The sequence below is a fragment of the Eubalaena glacialis genome, chromosome 8 (assembly GCF_028564815.1).
Source record: "Eubalaena glacialis isolate mEubGla1 chromosome 8, mEubGla1.1.hap2.+ XY, whole genome shotgun sequence".
Lineage (NCBI taxonomy): Eukaryota > Metazoa > Chordata > Mammalia > Artiodactyla > Balaenidae > Eubalaena > Eubalaena glacialis.
Genome location: NC_083723.1, coordinates 47,388,108 through 47,413,569, shown reverse-complemented (window position 1 = coordinate 47,413,569; position 25,462 = coordinate 47,388,108). Strand labels below are relative to the sequence as shown.

The window sequence follows — 25,462 nt, the reverse complement described above, 5'->3', positions numbered from 1 at the left end:
GGAGCTGTTTAGGTAGAAGGTATAGAATAAATACACCTTTTATATTCAGTGAGAAACCCTAAAATATGTGTGGCATTAAACAGATGGTTTGGTCACAACAGTGCAGGTGCTGTACGTGTATTTATGAGTTAGCATATGCTATTTTTTAAACCACCGCTCTTTTATATGGAAAAGCATCTTACAGTTTACGGAAGAACATGTGAATTTGTGTTACCTTCAAATTAGTTTTCAGTACATACTTTTAAAGACAAAACAAATGGCAACTTGGACAGGCAGTTAAGAGCTAATCTATAATATTAACGTACTCATTTCCCCCTCTAGCTCTCTGTGTTCCTCCATCCCAATAAATTAGTTGTTTTCTAATTAGAGTACTAAGAGGGTATAATCACTGTGCCTGCCCTGCCTTTATTATTGTAAACAAACCCTTTAACTTTGCACCCTCGTAGCGTGTTCAGAGACAGAACACTCCTCTGTCCGTGGTCCTGAAACCACTCCTGCTTTATGATAACCTAACAATTTTCGTTAGAGATACTGGAAATATGAAAGATCTGGATATAGGTGTAGGCTCTTATCCTGTACTTCATAAAATAAAAACACTTAGAAGCTATAATATAAGTATATACATATAATTTTGTCAGGTAACTAATACAGGAGAAATGTAAAATGTTTTGGGGATAGAGGCAATATTTTTCACATAAAATCTTAAATGCGTAAACTATATCAGTTAAAAACCCTATTTTCTTGAAGGGGAACCAACACTACTAGTAAAAACTAGCTTTTTTATATTGAATATATTTTTCTGTGTTTTTAAACTAGTAGTATATTGGGCTATTTCTTTGGTATAAAGCCTTTCTTATCTATTTCCTTAAGAGTACAGTTTATGATATGTACTATTTTCTCTACTGTTTAAAACCTGACTTAGAAAAAATTTTGAATGTTCATATACTAGATTTTTCTAGAGTAATAATGAGGTACAATACTTTTATTAACCTTTTAGAAATGTGTGCCAACTCTTCTACAATTTTTCCTAAGAGGCACAAGCAACAGGTTTAGCATGCTGGTTACAAATACCAAGAAGAGTGTGAGCTTTGATTTCTAAATTTCTTACTTGTATTCAGAGGGTGGCTAAAAAATATTATTTCAGCCTATGAAAGTATGGTGTTTTGTGCAGTATTTGTATCAGATAGCGTACTTTTAAAGCTCTCTGTTGATGTTTTTGTTACGGTAGAATTCTTATCAGTAGGTAGTCTGCGGCCTAAACAGTTATTGATGAAAGCTTCATTGAAATGTGTAAATGCGTCTGATTTTGGCAACCTGCTTATATTTTACTGAAAGATTTCTATAAATGTCTTTAATTTTGGAAAGTTATTATCCCCCTATGTGATAACCAAAGAAACACATATTAATTTAAGTATATATAAGAAAGTATATCCAAATCATTTCAAGTTTTAGGAGATTATGTGGTGCGAATTAGACAGGGTAGGCTTTGACTTTTATTTATTTATTTATTTAAAGAAATAAGGGTTGAGAGCCCAGAGACCTTATTAATTTTAACTGACTCATAGCGAATTATATATGCTTCTCAGCCATATGTGCCTAAGTTCCCTTGCCTCTAAATAAGGCAATAATACTTATCTTACCCATCTTGTAGAGCCATAGTAAGGATTAATTAAAAGTTGACAGGAACATTTTTGCTTGGATTTTAATTTGAAGGAACACTATACATATAAAGAGTAGTAATATCAATATCAGCAGTGAATGGCACTGGCAGTGATGGCTGCAGACAAGTTGTATGTTGAATTATTCACTGTTATGAGTTATTTTGATGTATCTATACTCTTTTACATATGGAGAAGTCAGTGCAATGTACTGGAAATCCTGCCTCCCCTTCCTGCCCACCAGGAGTTAGGATACCAGATTTCTGTGACTAACTAGTTTTATAACCTTGAATTAATTTCTTAGCCTGTTTAAGTCTTAGTATTCTCTGCAATATACAAATGAACGGACATTCCTAAAGTGGCTTATATTTCTATTATAAAATTTTATGACTTAACACTGTGAAGTGTCATTGCTTGTTGTGTTACATTTTAAAATATTTTAGTATTCCAACTGCTTTTATATTCTTAGTCTTGAATGCATGTTTATCTCATTTGCTGCTAAAACATTTTTTTCCTGTTAACCTGTGAAAGAAAAATTCTAATCTGAGGATGACAATAGTAAAATGAAAAGGGAAGTTGTATAAGAGTTGAGTAGTTAGAAGCTAGAAGTTAGAGCTTACAAATGAAATGATTCTGGATTTTCGATTCATTGTCGATGCAGGGAAATGCAATTTTATTACGTCTTCTACTCATTGGATGTACACCTACAGATGTGTCATAGGAGAAGAGCTTTACTGGAGAACACTTCTGATTAGTAGAATATTTAGTAACAATTCTGACTGAATCAGTTATTTTCTTTAGCATTCCTTAAGACCTCCACTGCTGGGTAGACACCTCCACAACTGTTTTTCTTCCTAGAGCAGCAAACCAAAACGGATATGGAATGTTTCCATTTATATCTTACAAGACCTGTAGAAGAATTTAAAGTGAAAAGGATTCAAGAGACATTAATCTAGAGGGAAACAAAAACCTGATATGTTCATTCATTTGTTCACTCACTGTTATTCATTCATTCATTGATTCATCAAACATTAATACGCATCTACTAGTTACCAGGTTTGGTTCTAGTGATGAAAAGATGAGTGAAACATATCTCTCCCTAGGAATTCATAGTCTAGTACACAAGACACAGATTGCATTTTGGTCATTCTTTTTAACACAACTGTCATACCAAACAAATTCATCAAAAGACATAGTTAGCTAAGACATCTTTATATTTTTGTTTGGTATTAAGTCTGTATCTTCTCTTAATGATTGTCTTTCTATTTTTCACTCCCAGATCTCCATGTTTGACGTTTATTTACATAATTATAGCAACTAAAACTAAGTTTAAATTGTAGTCTTCTTCATAGCTGTGTGGGTATTTTCTCACAGGGGGATTCTATAATATAATACAACTTAATATTCATAGGAAGTACATGCAGTTATAATTTCTAATGCAAGCAGCTTCCTTTAACTTTTGGTGTTTATTGTTATCACAAATATTTGGTATTCACAAAATTTATTTGTTTTGTACATATGTTGGATTAAGTGAAATAATATCACAAAAACAGTGATTAAGTTTAATAGTATTTTCAAGAGAGCACAGTTTAGTTAATAAATTTTTTGGGTACTCGTTTAAATATAGATTTCTTTAATAAAATGCCTAAACACTTATAGGATAGTCCCTAAGCATCTGCCCCTCAAGGGAATGGTAAACTTTATGAATTGAATATGGAACATTTCTAGAATAATGTGATTATCTAAACAGTGGAACTTTTTGAAAATAATCCATTTGGGGTTGTTTACTATGGTTCTTTTGCCTTCATATGGAAGGGAGCACATAATGAGGCCTATAAGGAAACATTGAAAATTATTTTCCCCAATGGAAATATGTAGCAGTGTGTTTTAAAAGATATCTTAGAACTGTTGGAATCAATTAGGATAATAATTTTAGTTCCTTATTTAAGTACAGGCTTCAGAGACATGGTAGTATCTAAAGTTTTCATAACCTTTTTTCCTGGAGGAAATTGCCAGAACTAAGAATTCTGTTTATTCATCTTTTATTAGAAAATCATTTTGTGGCATACATTGCCATTTATAGATTATTTTCTTTCTGACCCTTTGCTGTTTAGAAGTAATACTTCTGTGTTTCTTCCTACTATGCCTTACATCTTGATCTGTACTCAAATTTCTGTATCATTAGGGGAAGTTTAAAAACTTAATTCATAATAAGTACCAGATGACCTGAAATGAAAAAGTTATAGTCTGGTCCATTAGTAGGTAAATTTTATTAAAACAAATTAAAACCTATAGAAATTTATTGTGATCATCTCATATTTTAAGTGCTACTGAATCACTCTGTTTATCTCTTTTCTTTTAATTAAAAAGAAATCTTTTCCAAAATTAATGTTACATATATCAAACAAAATACTTATAATTTGATTTATCCCATAATTCTAATGCAGCATGTTCTTATTAGTTGCAATTTTATCAGTAAAAAATAGCTTGTTTAAAATTTAACGTACTTGATAAAAGTGTATATGAGAAACAAGTATTTTAATTATTGAGCCATAGTCATTTAAAATTGATGTTTCCAAAACTATTTTAAAAAAATCCATCTTGTGTATTTGTCTATGAGTTAAAAGAAAACTTGCAAATTAATTACTTGTTGCATTTTTAAGTCATTGTCAATAATAATGTCTAATTAACAATGGTAATAGTAAGTGGTGTAGAAAACATTAAGTAAAGAGATCATTATGTTTTTTCTTCTTCTGAGGAAAGTAACAGTACTTTTCAAAAGTGGGGTCACAACCAGATTGTTGCTATTTGTACATCAGGCTATGTCTCAAGATGCTTTAAGCATCATATTGTTACATTGAGAGATCTCAGATTAAGAATGCTATTGGAAAAATAATTGAATGAAATAACACTGTCCTTCCACAAGAAAGAATTGTTTCTCAGAATTTTCTAATTAAAGTAGGAATTCTTATTCTGTAAAGTTTAATAAGGACAATAGTTGATGGATATTACCTTTTTTGACAGATATTCTGTCAAAAATTGAGTAGATGATCAGCTTTTTCAAAGTCCCTGAAAACCTCCTTTACCAGATCCCGTGATGTCATGTTGTATGTCTTATGTAGCTAATGTAAATTCTAATATTAAGTAAAAAAAAAACCCAAAAAAACAGTTGCAGCAATCTCATTTAAAAATGAATATTTTCACTTCTTGGTGTGCTAGTATTTGGGAGGCTAACATTCCTTGACTATAACTTTTGGTTAAAAAGGATACATCCTGTGAGCATAAAAGTACTGGAACATGGCTTTGCATTGATCTGTTGAGTTAATATGTTTAAATAGGTTTTAAGTATGGCTAGATTCTATTAAGTAAATGTAAATTATTTTTATTTTAAATACTTTCTGCCTAGATATCTTAATAGTTCATTACTTATAGTAGCAAGTATGGGGTTTTTTCCCCTTCCTCTTCACTTCCGTGTTGAAAATCTGTACCCATGTAAAGAAAGTAACAAAGACATTAAAAATTTTATGATTACTTATAGGATGCTGCAAAAATGGATTTTAGTTATATTTATACATTCATAATTTTGAAGATGTAAGAAAGTAATAGGTTTTAAATATTATTTTGAGTTGGGATAGTTTCCATTATTTTCACTTCCTTTTGTTTCATTCTTCTAGGAAACAAGAGTTGGATAGTAGTCAATCTCCAAAGCAACCAGGAAAACCGCCGGACCCTGGGCGTCCAGTTCAGCCTGGTCTCAGTAAAAGTAGAACTACAGACACTCTGAGGTCAGAGCAGAAATTGCCTGGAAGGAGTCCTTCCACTATTAGCTTGAAAGAATCGAAATCCAGAACTGATTTTAAGGAAGAGCACAAGTCTAGTATGATGCCTGGCTTCCTCTCAGAGGTTAATCCTTTAAGTGCTGTCTCCTCTGTTGTAAATAAATTCAATCCTTTTGATTTGATATCAGACCCTGATGCCTCCCAGGAAGAAGCCGCCAAGAAACAAAAAATATCTCAGAAGGAACAAGGAAAACCTGAAGGAATCACAAAGCCTCCATCACAACAACAGTCACCCAAGCCAGTTCCTAAGCAGCCAGGACCCGTGAGGGCCCTGCTTCAGCAGGACGGTTCTCCCAAATCAGTATCTCCTCAGCAGCCAGAAAAAATTAAATCGCAACCTCCAGAAACAGGAAAGCCAACTCAGGGCCTCACCCAGGCTCCTCAGACAGACCACGCAAAATTGCCACTTCAAAGAGATGCAGCCAGGCCTCAGACTAAACAGACAGATACGGTAAGGGGAGAGTCAGTTAAACCCTCACTGCAAAGCCCATCCAAGCCACCTATTCACCAAGTAAGTCCTGGAAAGCCTCCAGCCCAGCAGCCTGGACCTGGAAAACCTTCCACACCACAGCCTGGGCCTGCAAAGCCCTCAGCTCAGCAACCAGGGCCAACGAAGGCCCTAGCTCAACAGCCAGGGACCCCAAAGCCCCCGGCCCAGCCACCAGGAACAACAAAGCCTGCAGCTCAGCCTCCTGGGCCAAAGTCTCCAGCTCAGCCTCCTGGGCCTGCAAAGACTCCAGCTCAGCCACCTGGGCCAGCAAAGCCCACGGCCCAACAGCTGGGGACAACGAAATCCCCGGCTCACCAACCTGGGCCACAGTCTCCAGCTCAGCCACCTGGGCCTGCAAAGACTGCAGCTCAGCAGGTTGGGCCAGCGAAGCCTCAGGTCCAGCAGCCTGGGCCAGGCAAGACTCCAGCTCAACAGCCTGGCCCAGCGAAGCCCCCTCCTCAACAGCCTGGCCCAGCAAAGCCCCCTCCTCAACAGCCTGGCCCAGCAAAGCCCCCTCCTCAGCAGCCTGGCCCAGCGAAGCCCCCTCCTCAGCAGCCTGGCCCAGCGAAGCCCCCTCCTCAGCAGCCTGGCCCAGCGAAGCCCCCTCCTCAGCAGCCTGGCCCAGCGAAGCCCCCTCCTCAGCAGCCTGGCCCAGCGAAACCCCCTCCTCAGCAGCCTGGCCCAGCGAAGCCCCCTCCTCAGCAGCCTGGCCCAGCGAAGCCCCCTCCTCAGCAGCCTGGCCCAGCGAAGCCCCCTCCTCAGCAGCCTGGCCCAGCGAAGCCCCCTCCTCAGCAGCCTGGCCCAGCAAAGCCCCCTCCTCAACAATCTACAAAACCAGTAAGCCAAACAGGGAAACCTCTGCAGCCACAAACTTTTCCATCTGCAGCACAGACTCCAGTACGAGGCCTCCCAAAAACCATCTGTCCTCTTTGCAATACCACTGAACTTCTGTTGCATGTTCCAGAAAAGGCCAATTTTAACACATGCACTGAGTGTCAAACCACTGTTTGTAGCCTCTGTGGTTTTAACCCCAATCCTCACTTAACCGAGGTAAGTGCATTTTTTCGTTATGTTCATGCTCTTAAACCATATCATCATCTTCCACAAATGGTGCTTAGTTTATTGCTGTTACGATAGGATGGCACTGTTTTTCTCTGGTTCTTTTCTTCTTTCCCTCCTTCCTTCCTACTTTCCTCTTTTTCTTCTCTGCCAAATGTAAATTAGAGTTTTTCAACATTTTCTCCAATAATATTTCTCCAGAATATTGCTACAATTTCTGATAAATTTGGCACATAAAGGAAGTATGAATTGATTGATAGATGCTGAGCTTTTACTCATTGCATTCTATGGGTAAAATCCACACTATTATTACATTATATTAATTTTTACATTAACTTTTAAATTCATGTTCCTACCTACCATGATACTCTTGAAATGATATTCTTAAATGGGATCCTATTTATGCTGTGAAAAAAAGTGGACAATGTTTTCAGATTCTAAATACAATTTCGATATGAAATTGAGTACATTCTTTCAAACTGCACATCCCCTTTTCCTGCCAGTGATTTTGCTATACACTATGAGAGCATGCTTCCCTCATTAGTTGAGAGTCATTCGTAACAGCGTAAGTCACTTCAAAAAATGAAGTCATTAGAACAGGTTCAACTTTATGGGTATCTTCTTAGAAGGATCACAGTTTATAACTCCAAGTCTTTGGGTAAGCCTTCCTGGCAGACTGAATCATGAAGGAGCCAGTTGTGACACAAATGAGTTCAAGGTTGTTTACTCCGACTCAGGATAGAAAAGTTATTCTCAACAGGTCAGTTAATGTCAACTCAGTGCTTAAAGGCCCTGAATAAAATAGCATTTTAATAGGTAGAGATTTGGGGACGTTCAGGGGGAAGGGGCAGAAAACAAAACTGCAGAACTTAGAAATTCTCTGGAGTTAAGAAATAATACAGTGAAGATGGTATAATAATATAAATTAAGTGAGAATAAAAGGGCTTAGGGTTTGAAAGAATACATTTTTAAAAGAAATGCAGTAGCCCCTACCCGATGAGAAGGCACAGAAACCATTGAGTCCATCTAGAGAACAGCTGTCAGTGGGCTGTGTGTGCATTATGTGCACATAATGCACAAGAAGGAATGAAGGCAGCAGGCAATGAAGGATTATGTCATTTAAATATCCGCGAGAGAGGAGACTTGTGTACCCTTGTTATAAATGAAATCTATGGTCTGATAAAAACAACAGTGATAATTATTGGTAGCTGTTACGTTAGTTTGGATACTTACTGTGATGAAAGTTGAAAATGATGTCCATTTGAAATATGTCAACCTCTGTTTTTTTGCTAAAGTATCTTTTACTCTTTTCACCAAAAGTCATATTGAGTACTTTAACTTTTTAGATAAGCCATACTTTAATGATAAAATTGCAATTAATAAGAACATTTAAGTTATGGAGGAAATCAGATTATAAATAGTTGGTTTATGTATTTGTAGCTTTTTTTCATATCTTAACCTTCTTTTTCCACATCCTTTTTTTATCTTTTAATTTTTTTATTGAAGTATAGTTGAGGTATAAAATTATATAAGTTACAAGTGTACAATAGTGATTCACAATTTTTAAAGGTTATATTCCATTTATAGTTATTATAAAATATTTGCTATATTCCCCATGTTGTACAATATATCCTTGTGGCATATTTTATACATAATAGTTTTGTACCTCTTAATCCCTTACCCCCATGCTGCCCCTTTCCCCATTTTTCTCCCCACTGGTAACCACTAGTTTGTTCTCTGCATCTGTGTGTCTGCTTCTCTTTTGTTATAACCCCTAGTTTCTTGTATTTTTTAGATTCCATGTATAAGTGATATCATACAGTGTTTGCCTTTCTCTCTCTGACTTCTTTCACTTAGCATAGTGTCCTCCAAGTCCATCCATGTTGTTGCAAATGGCAAAATTTCATTCTTTCTTACAGCTGAGTAATATTCCATATTGTGTGTATGTGTGTGTGTGTATATATATGTATATATAAATTCTGATAAAGATGTGTTTCTGCCCATAGTATACCATCTTGATAGGAATGTGTAGTAATAATGACTTCAAACAGTAGATGATCTTTTTGTAAAATGTTTGTCATGTTTTTGTGGCAATTTATAAGGCAGAAACCTGTAGTTGGACCTTCAAGCCATGTATATTATTTGAGTACCTACAACGTGGAAGACATTTTACTACATGTTTGGTAGGATATAAAGATAAGTAAAACATAATGCTGATCTTAACATGATCCAGATGTACTAGGTTAGATCATACACACACAAGGAAATATGTGGTCAAATGATAAAAGCTGTGAGAGACATGAGCAAACATTATGAACTTCCAAGTAGGAAGTGCCATTTCCAGTGGGTGAGATAAGGAAAACTTCATGGAGAAAATGGCATTTGTGCTAGGTATATAATGATGGATATTATTTCAACAGATAAAGAACATGAAAGGGGGTAATGATTTAGCCTAAGACCTAGAGCCAGAATAATACAGGGTGTATTTAGGGAATCAGGCATAAATCTAGGTTGCCTGAAGTGGTGGGGAAGAAATGGGCAATGAGATTGGAGAGAAGTTGAAGTCAGATTTAGGTCTTCCACATTTAGTCGGTAGCAGTGAGCATTCTGCTTTATGAAACTTACCTTGTTTAATGTAGTCATACATTCAATCCTTCATTCATTTTACAAATGTGTATCAAATGCCAAGTTGCGAAGCACCATCAAGTACTTTGATAGAATCAAGTATGTGTTAGATATGGAGTCTTCCTTCTACCAGAAAACTGGGGAAATAAAAGTTGTAAATAAGAAAGGAAAAAATAGATATATATGAAAAGTAACTTTGTATAGGTCTTTACAGTTCACATAGTTCCTTATTTGTTTTATCAAAATTAAATTTCCAGATAACTCTATGGTCATGTATTCTGTTTTCTCTTATGGGAAAAAATTGGTGTTCAAGTGGTTACTATGTTAGGATCATCCTGATAGTAAATAACCAGAACCCAAACTAAATCTTCTGATTCCAAATCCATTTACTCGTGGTAAGAAGAGAGAAAGTGCGATGAGGTCAAACGAAGTCATCACTATCTTTGGGGGGTATCACAACTATCTTCATGGAAATAGAAGTATTTGAGCTGGGAATGTGAAGAATGATAAGAATTTGGACACACTTGACAGGAGTTGGGAATGTGGGGGCAGGTAGAGGGTCTCACTGGCTAAAAAAAAAGCATCCCCATTATTAATGAGATGAGCTTGGGCAAGTCATTTACACTTTCTGTAACAGTGATACCATATAAACAATGGAAATAACGTGTTCTCTGTTAAACACCTTGGGTTTTTAGGAGGATTAGCTGAACATTTGTATGAGAAGGTATTTTTCAATATATGAAGTTCTTTTGAAGTTGTAATATGTGTCATAGATAATCTTAATATTTTAAACAGAGTTGACTTTGACAGTTTACTCTCCAATTGTTTTCTGCATAGATACAATATCATAAGTTGTTGGGTTCTGAGATAGCAATCAAGAGCCATTTGATCTACATTACTAATTGTAACATTTCATTTTAATTCTCATTTTTTTCCCTATAAGGAAAAATGTAATCTTATGGGTCAAATTGTCCAAAAATACCCAGATTGAGTAAACAGTTTTACCACGCAAGACAGCGCCAGAGACTAGACATTCTATACTACTTTAATTTACATGAATTTATTATTTTCAAGTTTGAGTTTATATGCAAGTTATTCTCTATATTATTACTTTTACAGCCTATTGGGTAAAAAAAAAAAAAAAAAAAAAAAAAAAATCCTGGTCTCTTGTATCACTCCTTGAAAAGACCAGGAGAATTTCTCTGATATATTTTTGTTACCAAAGCAGAATTATGACTATATTTGCTTTGAACATCCTGGCTCTTAAATGACTACTAGGTCTGAGGAGAAGGGCTGGAGAGGTATCAACACCCAGACACAAGCTTTAGGAAAGGGGACTTTTACTTCCTTAACTAAATTTGCCAGCTCTCTCCCACCTCTGCCCACCTGACACACATATACACACACGTACACATACATATACACGCAAACACACCCATACCTTAGATAACCCAAATATTTGTGTGAAGGGGATGACGTTTAAATTAACTGTCCTCTCTGGTAGTTGTCAAGATGTGTGCTGTTCAGATAAACCTTAAGAATCCACTGGCTCCAAGCCTAGCCTTTATAGCTGTATCTCTTCTTGCTAAGAGGAGTTTATAGCTGTATCTCTTCTTGCTAGTCCATTCATGGAGTTAATCTCAGCAACACAGGTTCACTCTTTGGGTTTGCTTTCTGACACAGAAACTGAACATTTGCTTTACAATTAGTAACTACAGTGTTTCTTGTTGTTGATTTACTTTATCTCTTTTGATGTCTAGGCTGGGACCAGGTAGGTTTAAGGAGAGATTTAAAGACTTATTCCTAATGTGTGATAATTCTCCTGGTTCTTAGGAAATTTTGTAATATATGAAATGACTTGTCATTTTTTAGACCGTTAATAGTGAACCAAATGTTAGTGATGAAAGTGGATTTAGGTGGGTGGTTTTTTTTTTTTTTTTGCTCATATTATTTCGATCATGATGGCCATTAATCATTAATCTTGGCTGAAACTAGATGTTTTATTTAACAAAAACATGGCCATCTCTCAGGAGCTAAAAAATAAAAATAAAAAACAAACACACTTAGACTTCCATATACACTCTCTCAACTTATTAAAGAACAAACAAAAAATGACTGAAATTTTTCAGGTTGGCAAAATGACTTAACTGGCCACCTCTTTTAGGCGGATCAGCCTGCTACTTCTAGTAGGAGAAACTGAGGGGGAAAATTCTGTTAAGAAAAGAGTAGCGATATGCCAAATGTCAGGAGGCTGGAACCTGTGGAGAAAGAAAGCCAGTAAGACATTCCTGATGATGGAGTAGCAGAAAGAACTTTTAGAAAAACGAATATTCTCTTTTTAGTTGCTTGCTGTTTTAGCACAAAGGTGATTTGTCACCCCAAATTCTAAGCAGAGACAGCAACACGGTTCTTTTTAAAAAGGAGGACTGAGCACATATGCGTTCACCTCCTCTCTAGAGGTCCCAGTTTTAAAAGATTGAAAGTATAGTAGTTCTGTATACCTCAGTTAAAAAAAAAAATGAATAAATAAAAACAATAATAAAAAGTACTCATGAAAAAAAAGTATAGCAGTTCAAGAAAATGGGAAAGACCACCAATAACATAAATAGGCAGGTTGAAGAATTCCTAGAAGATAGAAAGTAAATGGAAAAGTGGTGACAGAAACAGAGCTAAAGAAACCACTGTCAGGTGGCTTCCTGATGGAACCTCAGTGAAGCTCTGAGCTTAGCATCCACAAATACAGAAAGCAACAGTGGGTTTTAGGTAGTGATCAAGTAATAAATTACAGAACTACAGGAGGAACAAACAGGACAAGTGGACTCTTTCCTAATCGCCAGTGGAAGACAGTGGGTAGGAAGAGGCTTTATTTTCTTCTGCTTAGGCTACAGCCAAAGAATTCTCCAAATGAAGGGATGAACTGCCTGAGGAAAGGCCCTCATAAGAAAAGTAGGGCTTTCAAAAGAAAATGAGAAGAAGTAATGCTTCTCTCCCACAACGGAGTGATTTAAAGGAGGACACAAACAAATAAAACACTAAAGGAGTCAAATTTACTAAATCTGTTACCCTCCTAGTAAAGCTGTCCTTATTTTGGACACTGACCCTCTGCCATCCTACTTCCTCTCATTCCACGAAGAGGACTAATGGGGAAGCAGAACTGTCCAGAAATACAGAAAAACCTCTGTTGATTACCCATTCTAAATAATGGAGGCATTCACTGTAAATGAATGGTTTGAAGAGACTCACTTGACATTTTAGCAATAACACCACATGAAGGACATAGATAAACTAGTGAAAGACAAAACAAAACACCTGACCTCACAGGAAAGAGTCCATTCAGGAAATATAAAGAACTTATAAAATTCTTATTATTCCTGAGAAATACTTAAGAGAGGGTATTTCATCAATAATTAGTACACTCAAATTTCAGCGGGCTGATTGAGGGTAAAAATGGGCCTGGTTGATGTTCTGGAAAAGAAAGACCCAGAATTTTCCCAGCTTGTAGAGCAAATTATCCAACTATTTAACTGAGCACCTACTATGTTTCAGGCACTGTTCTGGACTGTCCTAGTTGTAAAAGTGAACAAAGTAGCCAAAAATTCTTCCCTCGTGCGACGTGTATTCTAGTAAGAGTGGCAAATAAATAAAACGTATAGTGTGACAGATAGTAATAAGTGTTATGGAGAAAAATGAAGTAGAAGGTTACAGCACAGACCAAGGGAGGGTTGGTGATGTGGTGGTAGGGTCCCCTCACTCCCTCTAATTGGGGGATTGGAGTCTGGGAGTTGAGGGATGATTCAGGAATCTGGAATTTTTTGTGGTGACTAAAGGTCTAATTTGTATAGTTCTGAGGCTGGGGGCTCGAGGGGGGCTAAGAAAGGAAAGAGTGGGAATGTACCCAGGAATGTGCACAATTCTGAGATGCCCCTCTTTACTCCTTCCTGTGGTGATGTGGAGGCTGGGGAATGAGCATTTTACTCCAGTATAGGGAGCTCTTTCTAAACTCTTGTCCATGGAGTTGTAGACATTTTGGGGGTGTGGTTATCTGGAGTTCTGGGGCTTTAAGAGAAATATTAAAAATCATGGAAATTATATCTAAGAGCTCTAATAGGAGTTCCAGAAAGAAATGAATCAAGGCTATGGAGTCAAGCTCTAGAAATAAGAAAATGTAAGTCTTCAGATTTTGATCCACCAATGGATCAAGCAAGATTAGTAAAACATCTGATAGATACATCCTGGTGAAATAATCTGATTTCCAAGGGTAAAGAGAAAACTTGGAAGACTTCCACAGAGGAAAAAATTAGCATCTACAAAAAGATGAGAAATCAGGCAGGTGTCAACACAGAAGACAGCAGAGGGGCCAATTTCTTTAAATTTCTAGAGGTGGTGATTAGATGAATCCTCTATCCAGGCAAGAGATCAAGAGGGAGTGTGAGGGCAGCTTAAGAATTTTTTTTCACACTTAAGGGTCCATTAAAATCATTGGCACTCTATAAGTGTATGTATACATGTATAAATGTGTATGTAGGTATGTGTATGTATATATCACAATCACTGTAGGAGTTCCTCTATTAAAATGGAAAATGAAAAGAGTGGGATGGAGTAGCTGATTATGCCCCAGAGATGAAGAAAACTAAAAAGACATTAAGTCATTTTTTTCCAAAATGTGATTGCATGATAGTAGTGGAATGTGAGATGATATTAGATGGTACACAAATCAAACTGAAAAAGTTATACATTATTTAACTGTGTGTTAAAATATTTAATTAATACATCAAATATAATTTCTTGAATATTGCTTAAGACAACCCTAAAACAGATGATAATATAAGGTGGTTTTTTGAAAAAATATTGCTTTTATAGAAGGAGAAAATACATAATATCTTAAATTTATAAATCAAAACTTATTATTTGATGTTGTAATGGCAGCCACTAGAAAAAGTCACAGCAAAAGTTAACACTGATTGATTCTGAAGATGCAAGCGTGGTGCCTGAGAGAGAGGCTTTTACTTTTAATGTCAAACCTTTTTGTGCTATTTTTTTAACCTTGGAAATTCATCTTATTTTTTTTTTTGCTTGTTTGTTTTTGTTTTTTTTTAATTTCCTTTGCTTTATTATTATTATTATTATTTAAACATCTTTATTGGAGTATAATTGCTTTACAATGGAGTGTTAGTTTCTGCTGTATAACAAAATGAATCAGCCATACATATACATATGTCCCCATATCTCCTCCCTCTTGCGTCTCCTTCCCACCCTCCCTATCCCACCCCTCTAGGTGGTCACAAAGCACCGAGTTGATCTCCCTGTGCTATGCGGCTGCTTCCCACTAGCTGTCTGTTTTACATTTGGTAGTGTATGTGTGTCCATGCCACTCTCTCACTTCGTCCCAGCTTACCCTTCCCCCTCCCGTGTCCTCAAGTCCATTCTCTACATCTGCGTCATTATTCCTGTTCTGCCCCTAGGTTCATCAGAACCTTTTTTTTTTTTTTTTTTTTTAGATTCCATATATATGTGTTAGCATACGGTATTTGGAAATTCATCTTATAATTAACACTTGAGTAATTTAAAAAATTCTCATTCATCACATGATTGATTAAACAGTTTATATGATATGAAGGAATGGGTAGAGTCTTGATTTTCACATCTTTAGCTTTGGCATTCTACTTGGTGAAATGCCAAGAATTTTTGCTTCTAGATAACAGTAATGATTTGAAATGCCTTATGCCTGTAATGCCAGATTTGGTCAGTTTTTTCATTTGTTCTTTGCTTGTCACAGGCATGTATACTTTAACTGGCACCATTTTTATATGAACCCAGTAAAGAGAAATAAAGTCCCTTGATTCTAAACATAAAGTTTTTAGAAGACAAAGAATATTCTGGGTTTGTTTTGTTTTTGTTTGTTTGTTTGTTTTGTTATTCTCTAATAATCCTTAGGTATCCTTCATAGTATTTAAAACAAAAATACCCTGAGTATAACAAAATTTATTTATTTATTTAAAATAATTTTCTCATGAATTTAGAGGACTAGAAATAATCATTTAAAAATCCTTATTACTTAAATGTGTTCACGAACGCCATGTTTGTTTAGCTCTCATTTTCCATGAGGTCTAGTTTGCAGCATTTTCCTCATTACTTGGATGTTGCACATATAAAATAAATATATATTCCTCATGCTCTACCCATAAGTTTAATCATTAGAACCAAAGCTTTTTTCCACTTTCAGCTTTTAAATAACTAGATGTTTCAGGTGTCTTTCTGCATATCCAGCTTTTTATAATGTCTACTAAGTGTTGCTACATATTATTGCAGCTAGTATGATGATCTGTATAGCTTAGTAAGAACAGATGTTCTGCTGTGAAAGCAGATACCCACCACTAACAGAATCATTTATTGGATCAGTAAACTTAATACAGTGATGGGTTAACTTGCTCATTGTTCACATCCCTTGAGAAATCACGCATACCTAACACTCTCCCCTGTTCCATATCTTAATTAGCTTAGGTAAAACTGGGCTCTTACAAACATTTCAGAAGTACTACATTGAAGACAAAGATGTAAATAATCTATTAGAAGTTTATATATCTCCCTTAAAGTAATGCCAATATCAAAAGCATCAGTGAGGCATCTAAAGATCTGGGTTGCAGTCCTAGCTCTGCCCTTTACACATAAATACTCTTGCTGCTATTCCTCTGAATTCAATCAACAGTAGTTCTAGTTACCTTTGATAAAGAAGCAATAACTTCACTATAAACAATGTTTCTTGCCTGTCTTCTTACTTTACTCTTACTGTAATTCGGTCAGGTCATTTTAATTTTTCTGAGTATTTATTTTCCTTATTTGTGAGACTTGTCACATACTAAAAATTACATTTGGCAATATAAGTGGAAGTGCTTTGAAATTGACATGAATAAGTATTTGTATTTATTATTAATCTGTATAAAAATTCTAATAAGTAGGGATGGTGCCATCATTGTTAACTCCGTTTGTCACTGAGAAACCGAGGGTAAGAATTTGCAAGGTCACAGAATTACTTAGCAATGAATCCCATACAAGAAGCTAGATCTAAATTTAGCAACTTTTCTAAATAGGAGAGCACATTGTTTTTAAACCAATCATTTCTAGGTTACAGAAAGAGTGTGTGTGTGTGTGAGAGAGAGAGAGAGAGAGAATTTTACATATTCTTAAAGTTATAAGAAATCAACCTTCTTGAGACTCACAGACATAGAGAACATACTTATGATTACCGAAAGGGAAAGGTGGGGAGAGGGATAAATTGAGAATTTGGAGTTAACAGGTGCACACTACTATATATAAAATAGATAAACAACAAGGACCTACTGTATAGCACAGGGAACTATATTTAATATCTTGTAATAACCTATAATGGAAAAGAATCTGAAAAAGAATATATATATGTGTGTATATATATATATATCTAATATGTATCTATATCAATATATCTCAGTTTGCTGTACACCTGAAACTAACACAACATTGTAAATCAACTATACTTCAATAAAAAAAAAAGAAATTAACCTTCTTGGCAGGAGTTTATTTTTGAAATTTAGTGTAAATAATTGAGGTCTAAGAGCACTGACTTTATACCTTTCTACTCACTCTTGCTCAAACCAAAGCCTTATTTATATTGCTGAGCTCTTTTTTGTTCTTTAGAAACCCATGAGCTCCTACTATGAGCCAGCCACTCTGTTAGATTTTGAAAATAGAGATAATGAAGTTGATAACTTTGCTCACTGTTAAGAATAGAACTCAGAGTTTAGAGGGAGAGTCAATAATTTAGCAAATGCAGATGGAATCTTGTTTGTAAAATAGAAAATAATAAACACCATATAGATGAGGTACATTCTTACCTGAATATAAAACAATAAACTACCGTTCTATTCTTTTCTTCTATCTAATCAAAAATAAAGATTTTTAAATCAGTTGGCAAAACAAATATGACATTTCTAACATTTATTCAGGAAAATCAAACTTCAGTAGAATTCATCAAACAAATCTTCGGATCAGATTTCTACTTAGGTAAAAGAATTCAGAGAAGTCAGTGGCAGGCTTCATCATGTGAATATGTAACTATAATTGTGTTTGTTGGGAAAAATTTTAATATGTAGATCTGTGTGCTTTTTAACTTGAAAGAGGAAGGATTTAAAAAAATGGTCAGAAGGAAATCAATGGTAATGAAAATGTGGCTAGGATTTGTGAAAAAAAGGTGAAAATAATGTAAAGCTGATTAAGTGTAATTTTAAAATCAGATTTTCCTTAAATACATTCTTGAAAATGCACGTACATAAAACTATTTAAGATTTGAATAAATTATAGGGGGCTCCCATTCACAGAAAGCTGAAAGAGGCTAAAATCCCTTGTGAAACTGTATTTTTACACAAGCTCCGTGCAGTGGGAGCACACAGTCTTAACCAATGGACCGCCAGGGAAGTCCCTCATATATGTATTTTTAAAAGCATTTCTTTCCTTTCCAAGTTAACATACAAGTGATTGTCTTAATTCCAATTACTATCTGATCAAATTAAAGATATTTAAATTTCAGCATATATAATGAGTTCACAAAGTTTATGAGCCCTTTGAGTCTTTTCAGTAATGTAATTTTTTTCACTTTTAAGTGAAATAATAGGACAATCAATAAGTTGTTTAAATAATTGCACAAACATTGCCTAATTGAAACTATTGGATCGCAGGCTACAAAATTGTGTGATAACTCAAGGCGTGTTAATCATTTGAGATATAAAAGTTTGAATTCACCATGCGAGAGGCAGTCAGAAGTGTTAATATATATGTAAGTTCAGTTTACTGATTTGGGGTCTTCTGTGTTGCTGTAGTAAAATACAAATATATTTTCATGTCTTTGTACTGTAATTATTTTGTAAATTGATTAAAGTGGCAATTTTTTTGTGTTGGACTGCACTGACACATATTCAGATATGCTTTTATCATTTGACCCTATTTTGTAAAGATTTACAAATGTTACTTCTAGCCTTTGGTGAACATTACTATGCTTTATGAAGAAAAAAGTGCAGATTTAGGTAACATTTCACAAGGTTTGTTAATGGTTTCTGAATTATGCAGCAGAAATTGTAATCCACACAGCTTCAGAAGGTATCCATTCAAATTCTGGATGGATTGTCTTAAATAAAACTGTTTCATCAAGTTGCTGAGCATGTCATCACAGTTCTGAGGAATGCTAGTGTCTAGTTTTTATCCAAAATAAATTGTGCATTAATATGCATAAAGATGTCAACTGCAGTGAGCCATCTGCAGCCAAACTGCTGTCAGCTAGTAGCTGCCTTTGTGGAGGAGGTCATGTGGGTTGGGCATTCCTTGAATAGCAGAAAGCATAATCTGTTATCAAACTTTAGCTTGGGTTTCTCTTTATAATATTATATGTTATTATCTGATATATATTAATTATATTCTCTCTGGCATTCAAAATAATATGAATAAGAATAATACATAGATAACTTAGAGATAATGTGATGAGAAGTAGGAAACAAGTTTAGAATAATTCATCATTAAATAATATCTAAAATTTACTTGGTATCTAATACAGAGGTAAGAGTAATCATAAGAAGTGGTTGCTCTTTTTAAGAGTCCATGTGAGGATAGGAAAAGAGAGGAAATAATTGGAAAAAAAATATAAAGCAATATCTATTTGAGTCTAAATGCTGTGGTTCAAACGATAGTAGGAATAGTTGAGAAGGGGCAGACCTTAATGGAGAATGGAATAGTAAGTGGTAAAGGAGAGGGGTCATCATGTAAAGCATAGGAAGCATTTAGGTAAATGGAAGAGGAGTACAGATTGGATTTCGAATCGTGACTCAGGTAAGAGAGAATGAGAACACTGCCTTGATGGAGTAAATGGTACATTTAGATATCGTGGTTTGCAGAAAAGTTTAGTTGTGATGCATCAAGAAGTAAGAACCCAGCAGATTTTAGTACAAGGGCAGGGTGAATGTATGATTGAAGACAATGTATTCAGTAGCTAATGTGAATGGTATGAACACCAGCAAATATAAATTCCTAGTATTGTGTTTGTTCTTTAGATGTTCCATTTTTCCTCCTACTATGCTATGTTGTTGAGCAGAGATTCCATTATAAATCTTACGTAGATTTTGCGTTTAAAATGTCCAGTTTGAACAGATGCTGGAGAGGGTGTGGAGAAAAGGGAACCCTCTTGCACTGTTGGTGGGAATGTAAATTGATACAGCCACTATGGAGAACAATATGGAGGTTCCTTAAAAAACTAAAAATAGAATTACCATATGACCCAGCAATCCCACTACTGGGCATATACCCAGAGAAAACCGTAATTCAAAAAGACACATGCACCCGAATGTTCATTGCAGCACTATTTACAATAGCCAGGTCATGGAAGCAACCTAAATGCCCATCAACAGACGAATGGATAAAGAAGTTGTGGTACATATATACAATGGAATATTACTCAGCCATAAAAAGGAACAAAATTGAGTCATTTGTTGAGACGTGGATGGATCTAGAGACTGTCATACAGAGTGAAGTAAGTCAGAAAGAGAAAAACAAATATCGTATATTAATGCATGTATGTGGAACCTAGAAAAATGGTACAGATGAGCCGGTTTGCAGGGCAGAAGTTGAGACACAGATGTAGAGAACAGACATATGGACACCAAGGGGGGAAAACTGCGGTGGGGTGGGGATGGTGGTGTGCTGAATTGGGTGATTGGGATTGACATGTATACACTGATGTGTATAAAATTGCTGACTAATAAGAACCTGCAGTATAAAAAAACAAACAAACAAAACAACTAATACTAAACTTTCATTGGGTTATTTGTATGGAAATATGTCAATATAAATGTTTCAGACATTACATGAAATTTCTAAAAAAATAAAAATAAAAAAAAAATGTCCAGTTTGGAGCACATTGAAGGGTGGATGTTAGTCATTATGCCTTCTGGACACTTGTTTTGAGAAGCTTCCATTATCTTTTGAAGTGACTAGATTAAGAATAGTTCCAAGCAGGAATATACTTTAATTCTGGAACCCCAACGTTTGCCAACTCATCTTATTTGTTAGATGTATTGAGTTAATTATCTTGAATTATTATTAAAGACATACTCTTAAAAATCAGAATCTAATTTTTCAGTACTTTTTTGAGAGTGGCACCAGTAATTGAAACTCTGTGTGGAATTCACAATTAAACTTTCAAGTGGTACCCCTTGAAACATTTAGTAAGACATTTATAATTATCCAGCAAAAGCCTTAGCCAGTGAAGTTGTATTACTATATTTCACATGACTCGGCTCTGATACATAACATAAAAGGGAGCTGGGGGAGTTGGATTAAACAGGGAGCTGTGTTAGTAATTATAAGCAGGTCCACATTAGAATACACAGTGAGCTCAATAAGCAGAAATCCTGGCTGACTACTCTCTTACCCCCATTTATGTAGCATATTGTCAGAAGACTGAATGAACAATTTTATGCCTTTTTTTTGCTTCTTTCTATAGAGCTAATTGGATTAGAGTAGCTCATTAAACAGTTGTGTCTCCAGATCTTGAATTCCATTTATTCATTCGCTGTAGGTAAGGCTATAGGTGGGGGAAGGAAAAGATGACTATTTTTCCTTATTTGTTATATAACATCTAGAATTTATGAATAGTTAAGGCATGACATATTTATCTAACACAGATTCTTTCATTTTACTGCTTGTATATTGAAGGTAAGCTCCAGTGTTAACATTGCAAATAGACTTAAAATTTTACTGATAAAACCAAAAGCATCCGAAGAAGTTGGGAGGGGGGGGGAGTTGAGGGGGAACTTGCAGGAAGAAAGGAAAAAAGCACTCATTGAGGGCCAGATCAGGAACCGTGGCTTTGGAAATACTGATACAGTTGTAGGCTCCCCTGGTATTGTTTCTTGAATTTCTCCCATTGTTTATCAAATGGATGTGGATGATGAGAGGAACGAGTGCTACTTGTGTCAGGGGACCTGGGAAGTTGTTTATGAAATATTGGTGAAAGGCTTCTTCTGAATTAGGCTTGGCCTTGGCTATTGTCTGACTTCTTTCGCATGGGGAAGAAGGGATAAGGACTAAAGTCTTCTAAGATCCACATTCATAGCTATGGTGAAATGAAGACGCAATCATGCAGAACTAGGAGAACCAGTTGTGTTATAGGTATGGATACCAAATGGAACGGGCAGCAGGTGTCTGAGGCAATGATGGTAGTAAATTCAGGTTCATCTCTGCTCATAGTTAGAGACAAACATTTAATTTTAGAAGTTAAACAAGACAGTAATTGTCTCCAAGCAGTGAAAATATGTATGGTTAGCAGGTGGGGTAAGTATGGGGTGTTCCTTCAGTTCGAATCAAAATGAGGATATATGATCCATGGGCAAAAGTATAGTATAGGGAGAATGGCGTGCAACCAGAAAATGAAGGTAGAAGCCTGTCATTTAGGCTAGGTAAACAGCGGGGATTAACAGGGTACACACAGAAATGTTGTAGCTTGAAGAGCATAAACATTTTAAATTAGTTTATTTAATTCAAACCAGCTCAAAACATATTCGTGAACATCTATAATGATTAAAGGGTCAGACTATACCAGAAAGTCTTTATCGTTTGTTGCTTACAGTCTTTTGGGAAATACAGCCCTGGAGGTAGCAGAATTATGTAAGTGCTAACATGAGAACAGTAACAAAATTATATATTTTGAATTTCTTGCAAAAATTAACTTTATTTCACAGTTATTGGAGAGGCATTGAGGTTTGAAGAGAAGTAGAGTCAACCCCTTCTGTGGTGGTTTGTTTTAAACAGGTTATATTTGGTGGAGGTATGAAGTATTTGAGAAATGACAAGGGCCAAATGAGGGATAGTGGCTTTGGAAATGTGAACGAATGAATGGGGAATTACCTTTCACAAGCAATGCAGACACACTTGAGAAATAACTGAAAATGCAGTAAAGATATAATGGGATTTTTAACTCGGATGAGTGAGAGGGCAAAGGTGCTATTACTACTCCTTAACTCTCCCTCAGTGCATTGTGAAAAAGTAGATGGTGGTTCATGATATTAATGTCAGGGCGGGCTATGGACTTTTTCATTTTCTTAATGTATAGGAAAGATTTTTTGTTTTTGTTCTCAGCTCAATCAGGGACTTGGACACGCTGCTGTGTTCAGTAGTAGATTAAGTTCTGAGATAAAACTCATTTCTGTTTTCAACAGATGTGGCCAGAATTAAATAAAAAAGAGGCTCTTTCTGAAAAATCCTAAGAGGATAAAAAGCTTTTCATATTGTGAAAGCTATAGACAATGATTTTAACCTGTATTCTCACAATGAGGAGGAACATTGAGGGATCAGATGTCTTTTATGTGTTGCTTATCCAAGTGAAGAAAATGGGGTCATGAGAAGGACAAAAGATGGGTCAGTGGAGTCTGTTTGAAAAAAGGGTGTATTAAGAGAAAAATAGAATTGTATCCCTATGAAGAAGCAGTGACCTGTGTTTTCCACCCTCTTTTCCTAACTCTACCTTGTCTGCTTATTGGGAGACATAGTCACATACATTTATAAACTACAAGGAAACATTTGACTTTTGGATTGAGGACAGTATAGTATGTGTGACCCACTATTGAGGTAAATCATACATTAGATATGCCGTGGTAGTGTTCTAATTTTGCAGTGGTCCAAAGATGGAGTAAAAGCCTACTGGCCAGCTATGCATGAAGCTCCAATGTTCACATGGCAAAGAGACTTAAAATTTTGCTGATAAGACCAAATGCATCCAAAGAAATTGGGGGGGGGGAGGGCGGGTTTGAGGGAGAACTTGCAGGAAGAAAGGATAAAGGGACTCATCACAGTATGACCATCAGATACTTGTATCTGTGATTATCTTGAAATTACATTATGCTTTAACCTGTTTCTTATCTGATTCTTCTATAATATAGTCTCCATGAGGACAGAGATTTTTGTCTCTTTTGTTCAGTGGTATGTGCTAAGTAGAAGTTGCTCAATAAATATTTGAGTAAAGAAAGAAACAGATGAATACATTTTGCGTCTTCTTTGGCTCTGCCACTTGTTAGAATAAGAGCAATTAATACAATGACAGACACTAGCCCTAGAAGTTTGTAGTTTAAAGTGGTTAATGTGGATATAGCTCTCATATAATATTTATAGAAAAATATCATTGATAAAATATAAGTAAAGAATTATGCTTTTAATTATATTTTCTTTCCTCTTGTCTGGCTTTCATCTTTGGCATAGGGAAGAAGGGATAAGGACTAAAGTCTTCTAAGATCCACATTCATAGCTATAGTGAAATGAAGACCCAATCATGCAGAAGTAGGAGAACCAGCTGTGTTATAGATATGGATACCAAATGGAACAGGCAACAGGTGTCTGAGGCACCTGTGATTATGAGGTCACATGGTATCATGTGACTGCGTGATTATGAGGTCACATGGTATCATTTAAGACTATGGAAGAAAACAAATGAGAAAAAAATAAATAGTAGAGTAACAGAATTGACATTGGCAGTAGGGGAGATGGTTGAATGCGTAGGGGCACGTTGATGGAGAAATTTCCTTCCATCAAGAAGGGGACAAAATGGAGTGAATTTCCTTACATTCAAGCTCACCTTTAGTCGTGTTACTTACATAGGTAACAGTTGCTTGATTATGTTTTGGGATTCAAATATCTTTATGTTTAAAAACTTACTTATTTGTGAAATGCCTCAAACATAGAGAAAGGTAAAGACAATATAGCAAATACATAAGTACTCAGTGCTCATGTTGAAAACAAATGTAATGAACACCCAAGTACCTCCCACCCATATGTAACAAATGTTTTCATTTTGCTTTTTGATTCAGATTTTTAAACAGAAATATAACTTGTCAGTTAGAGTTTAAAATCTTCCTTCAACCTTCTAAAAACAAAAGTTTGCTTTCCATGAGATTGCAAAATAAGCCCTGTTATACTGGTACCTGAGTTTAAATAATTTCAGTGTCTTTTTTTTTTTAAGCCATTTTAATGATTAAGAAAAAGATACAGTAGAGTTTTTTTTTCATTAAAGTTTAACAGCATAAAATGTCAAGTGAAAAAAGAAGTTTTTAAAAGTTTAGAAATGACTAGTTTGGTTTCTTTTCAAAAGGGAATTGTTTCAAATAGAGAGTATGTTGTTTGCCAGCCTAATAGTTGACAATTTTGTACTGTAGAAAACTTTTCTCGTACTTATGCTCCATATATTTAGTTTTTCACTGTGTAGATTTCTGAACAAAGAACTTCAGTGCTAAACTGGTAACATTGGTTACTTTGGGAGTTAAAGATTAGATCATGAATTTGCCCTTCAAAATTACTTTCGTAATATTTAAAGTTTTGTATAATGAGCATACATTATTTTGGAATAAAAAAAGGTAAATTTTAAATATAGGTACTTTTAAATTATCTTCTAAAATATGGCAGTACCAAATTTAACATCTCCTTTTAACAATGAAGGTGATATGGAAAGAACAGATGCATTTACACCTGTACATGATACATATACGATGTGTATCTCACATATATACATATCTCACCAGTCATATAAGTATATTGCTTACTTATATTGCTCTTTCCAGTAATGAAAAGGAAATGGAAGCAGTGTTTTCTCTGTTAGATCATGCTATCTATGATAATTTGAGGGTGTACCATTATTTTTCATTTATTTTCTTAACAGAGAATGTTCTCTTTCTAACCCACAGTGGCTAATGTAAGTTTTTTGTTTTCTCACATTTGATTATGTCACCTTG

General features: G+C 35.4%; 1 protein-coding gene across 1 annotated transcript in view; it reads left to right on the top strand.

The window, feature by feature from the left end:
• LOC133096174 (protein piccolo) overlaps positions 1-25,462 on the top strand; it is a 370,525-nt gene that overhangs the window by 750 nt on the left and 344,313 nt on the right. The window contains exon 2 of the mRNA XM_061197659.1: positions 5,333-7,037. Coding sequence (XP_061053642.1) covers positions 5,333-7,037 — 1,705 coding nt within the window. The remainder of the gene's footprint in view (positions 1-5,332; positions 7,038-25,462) is intronic.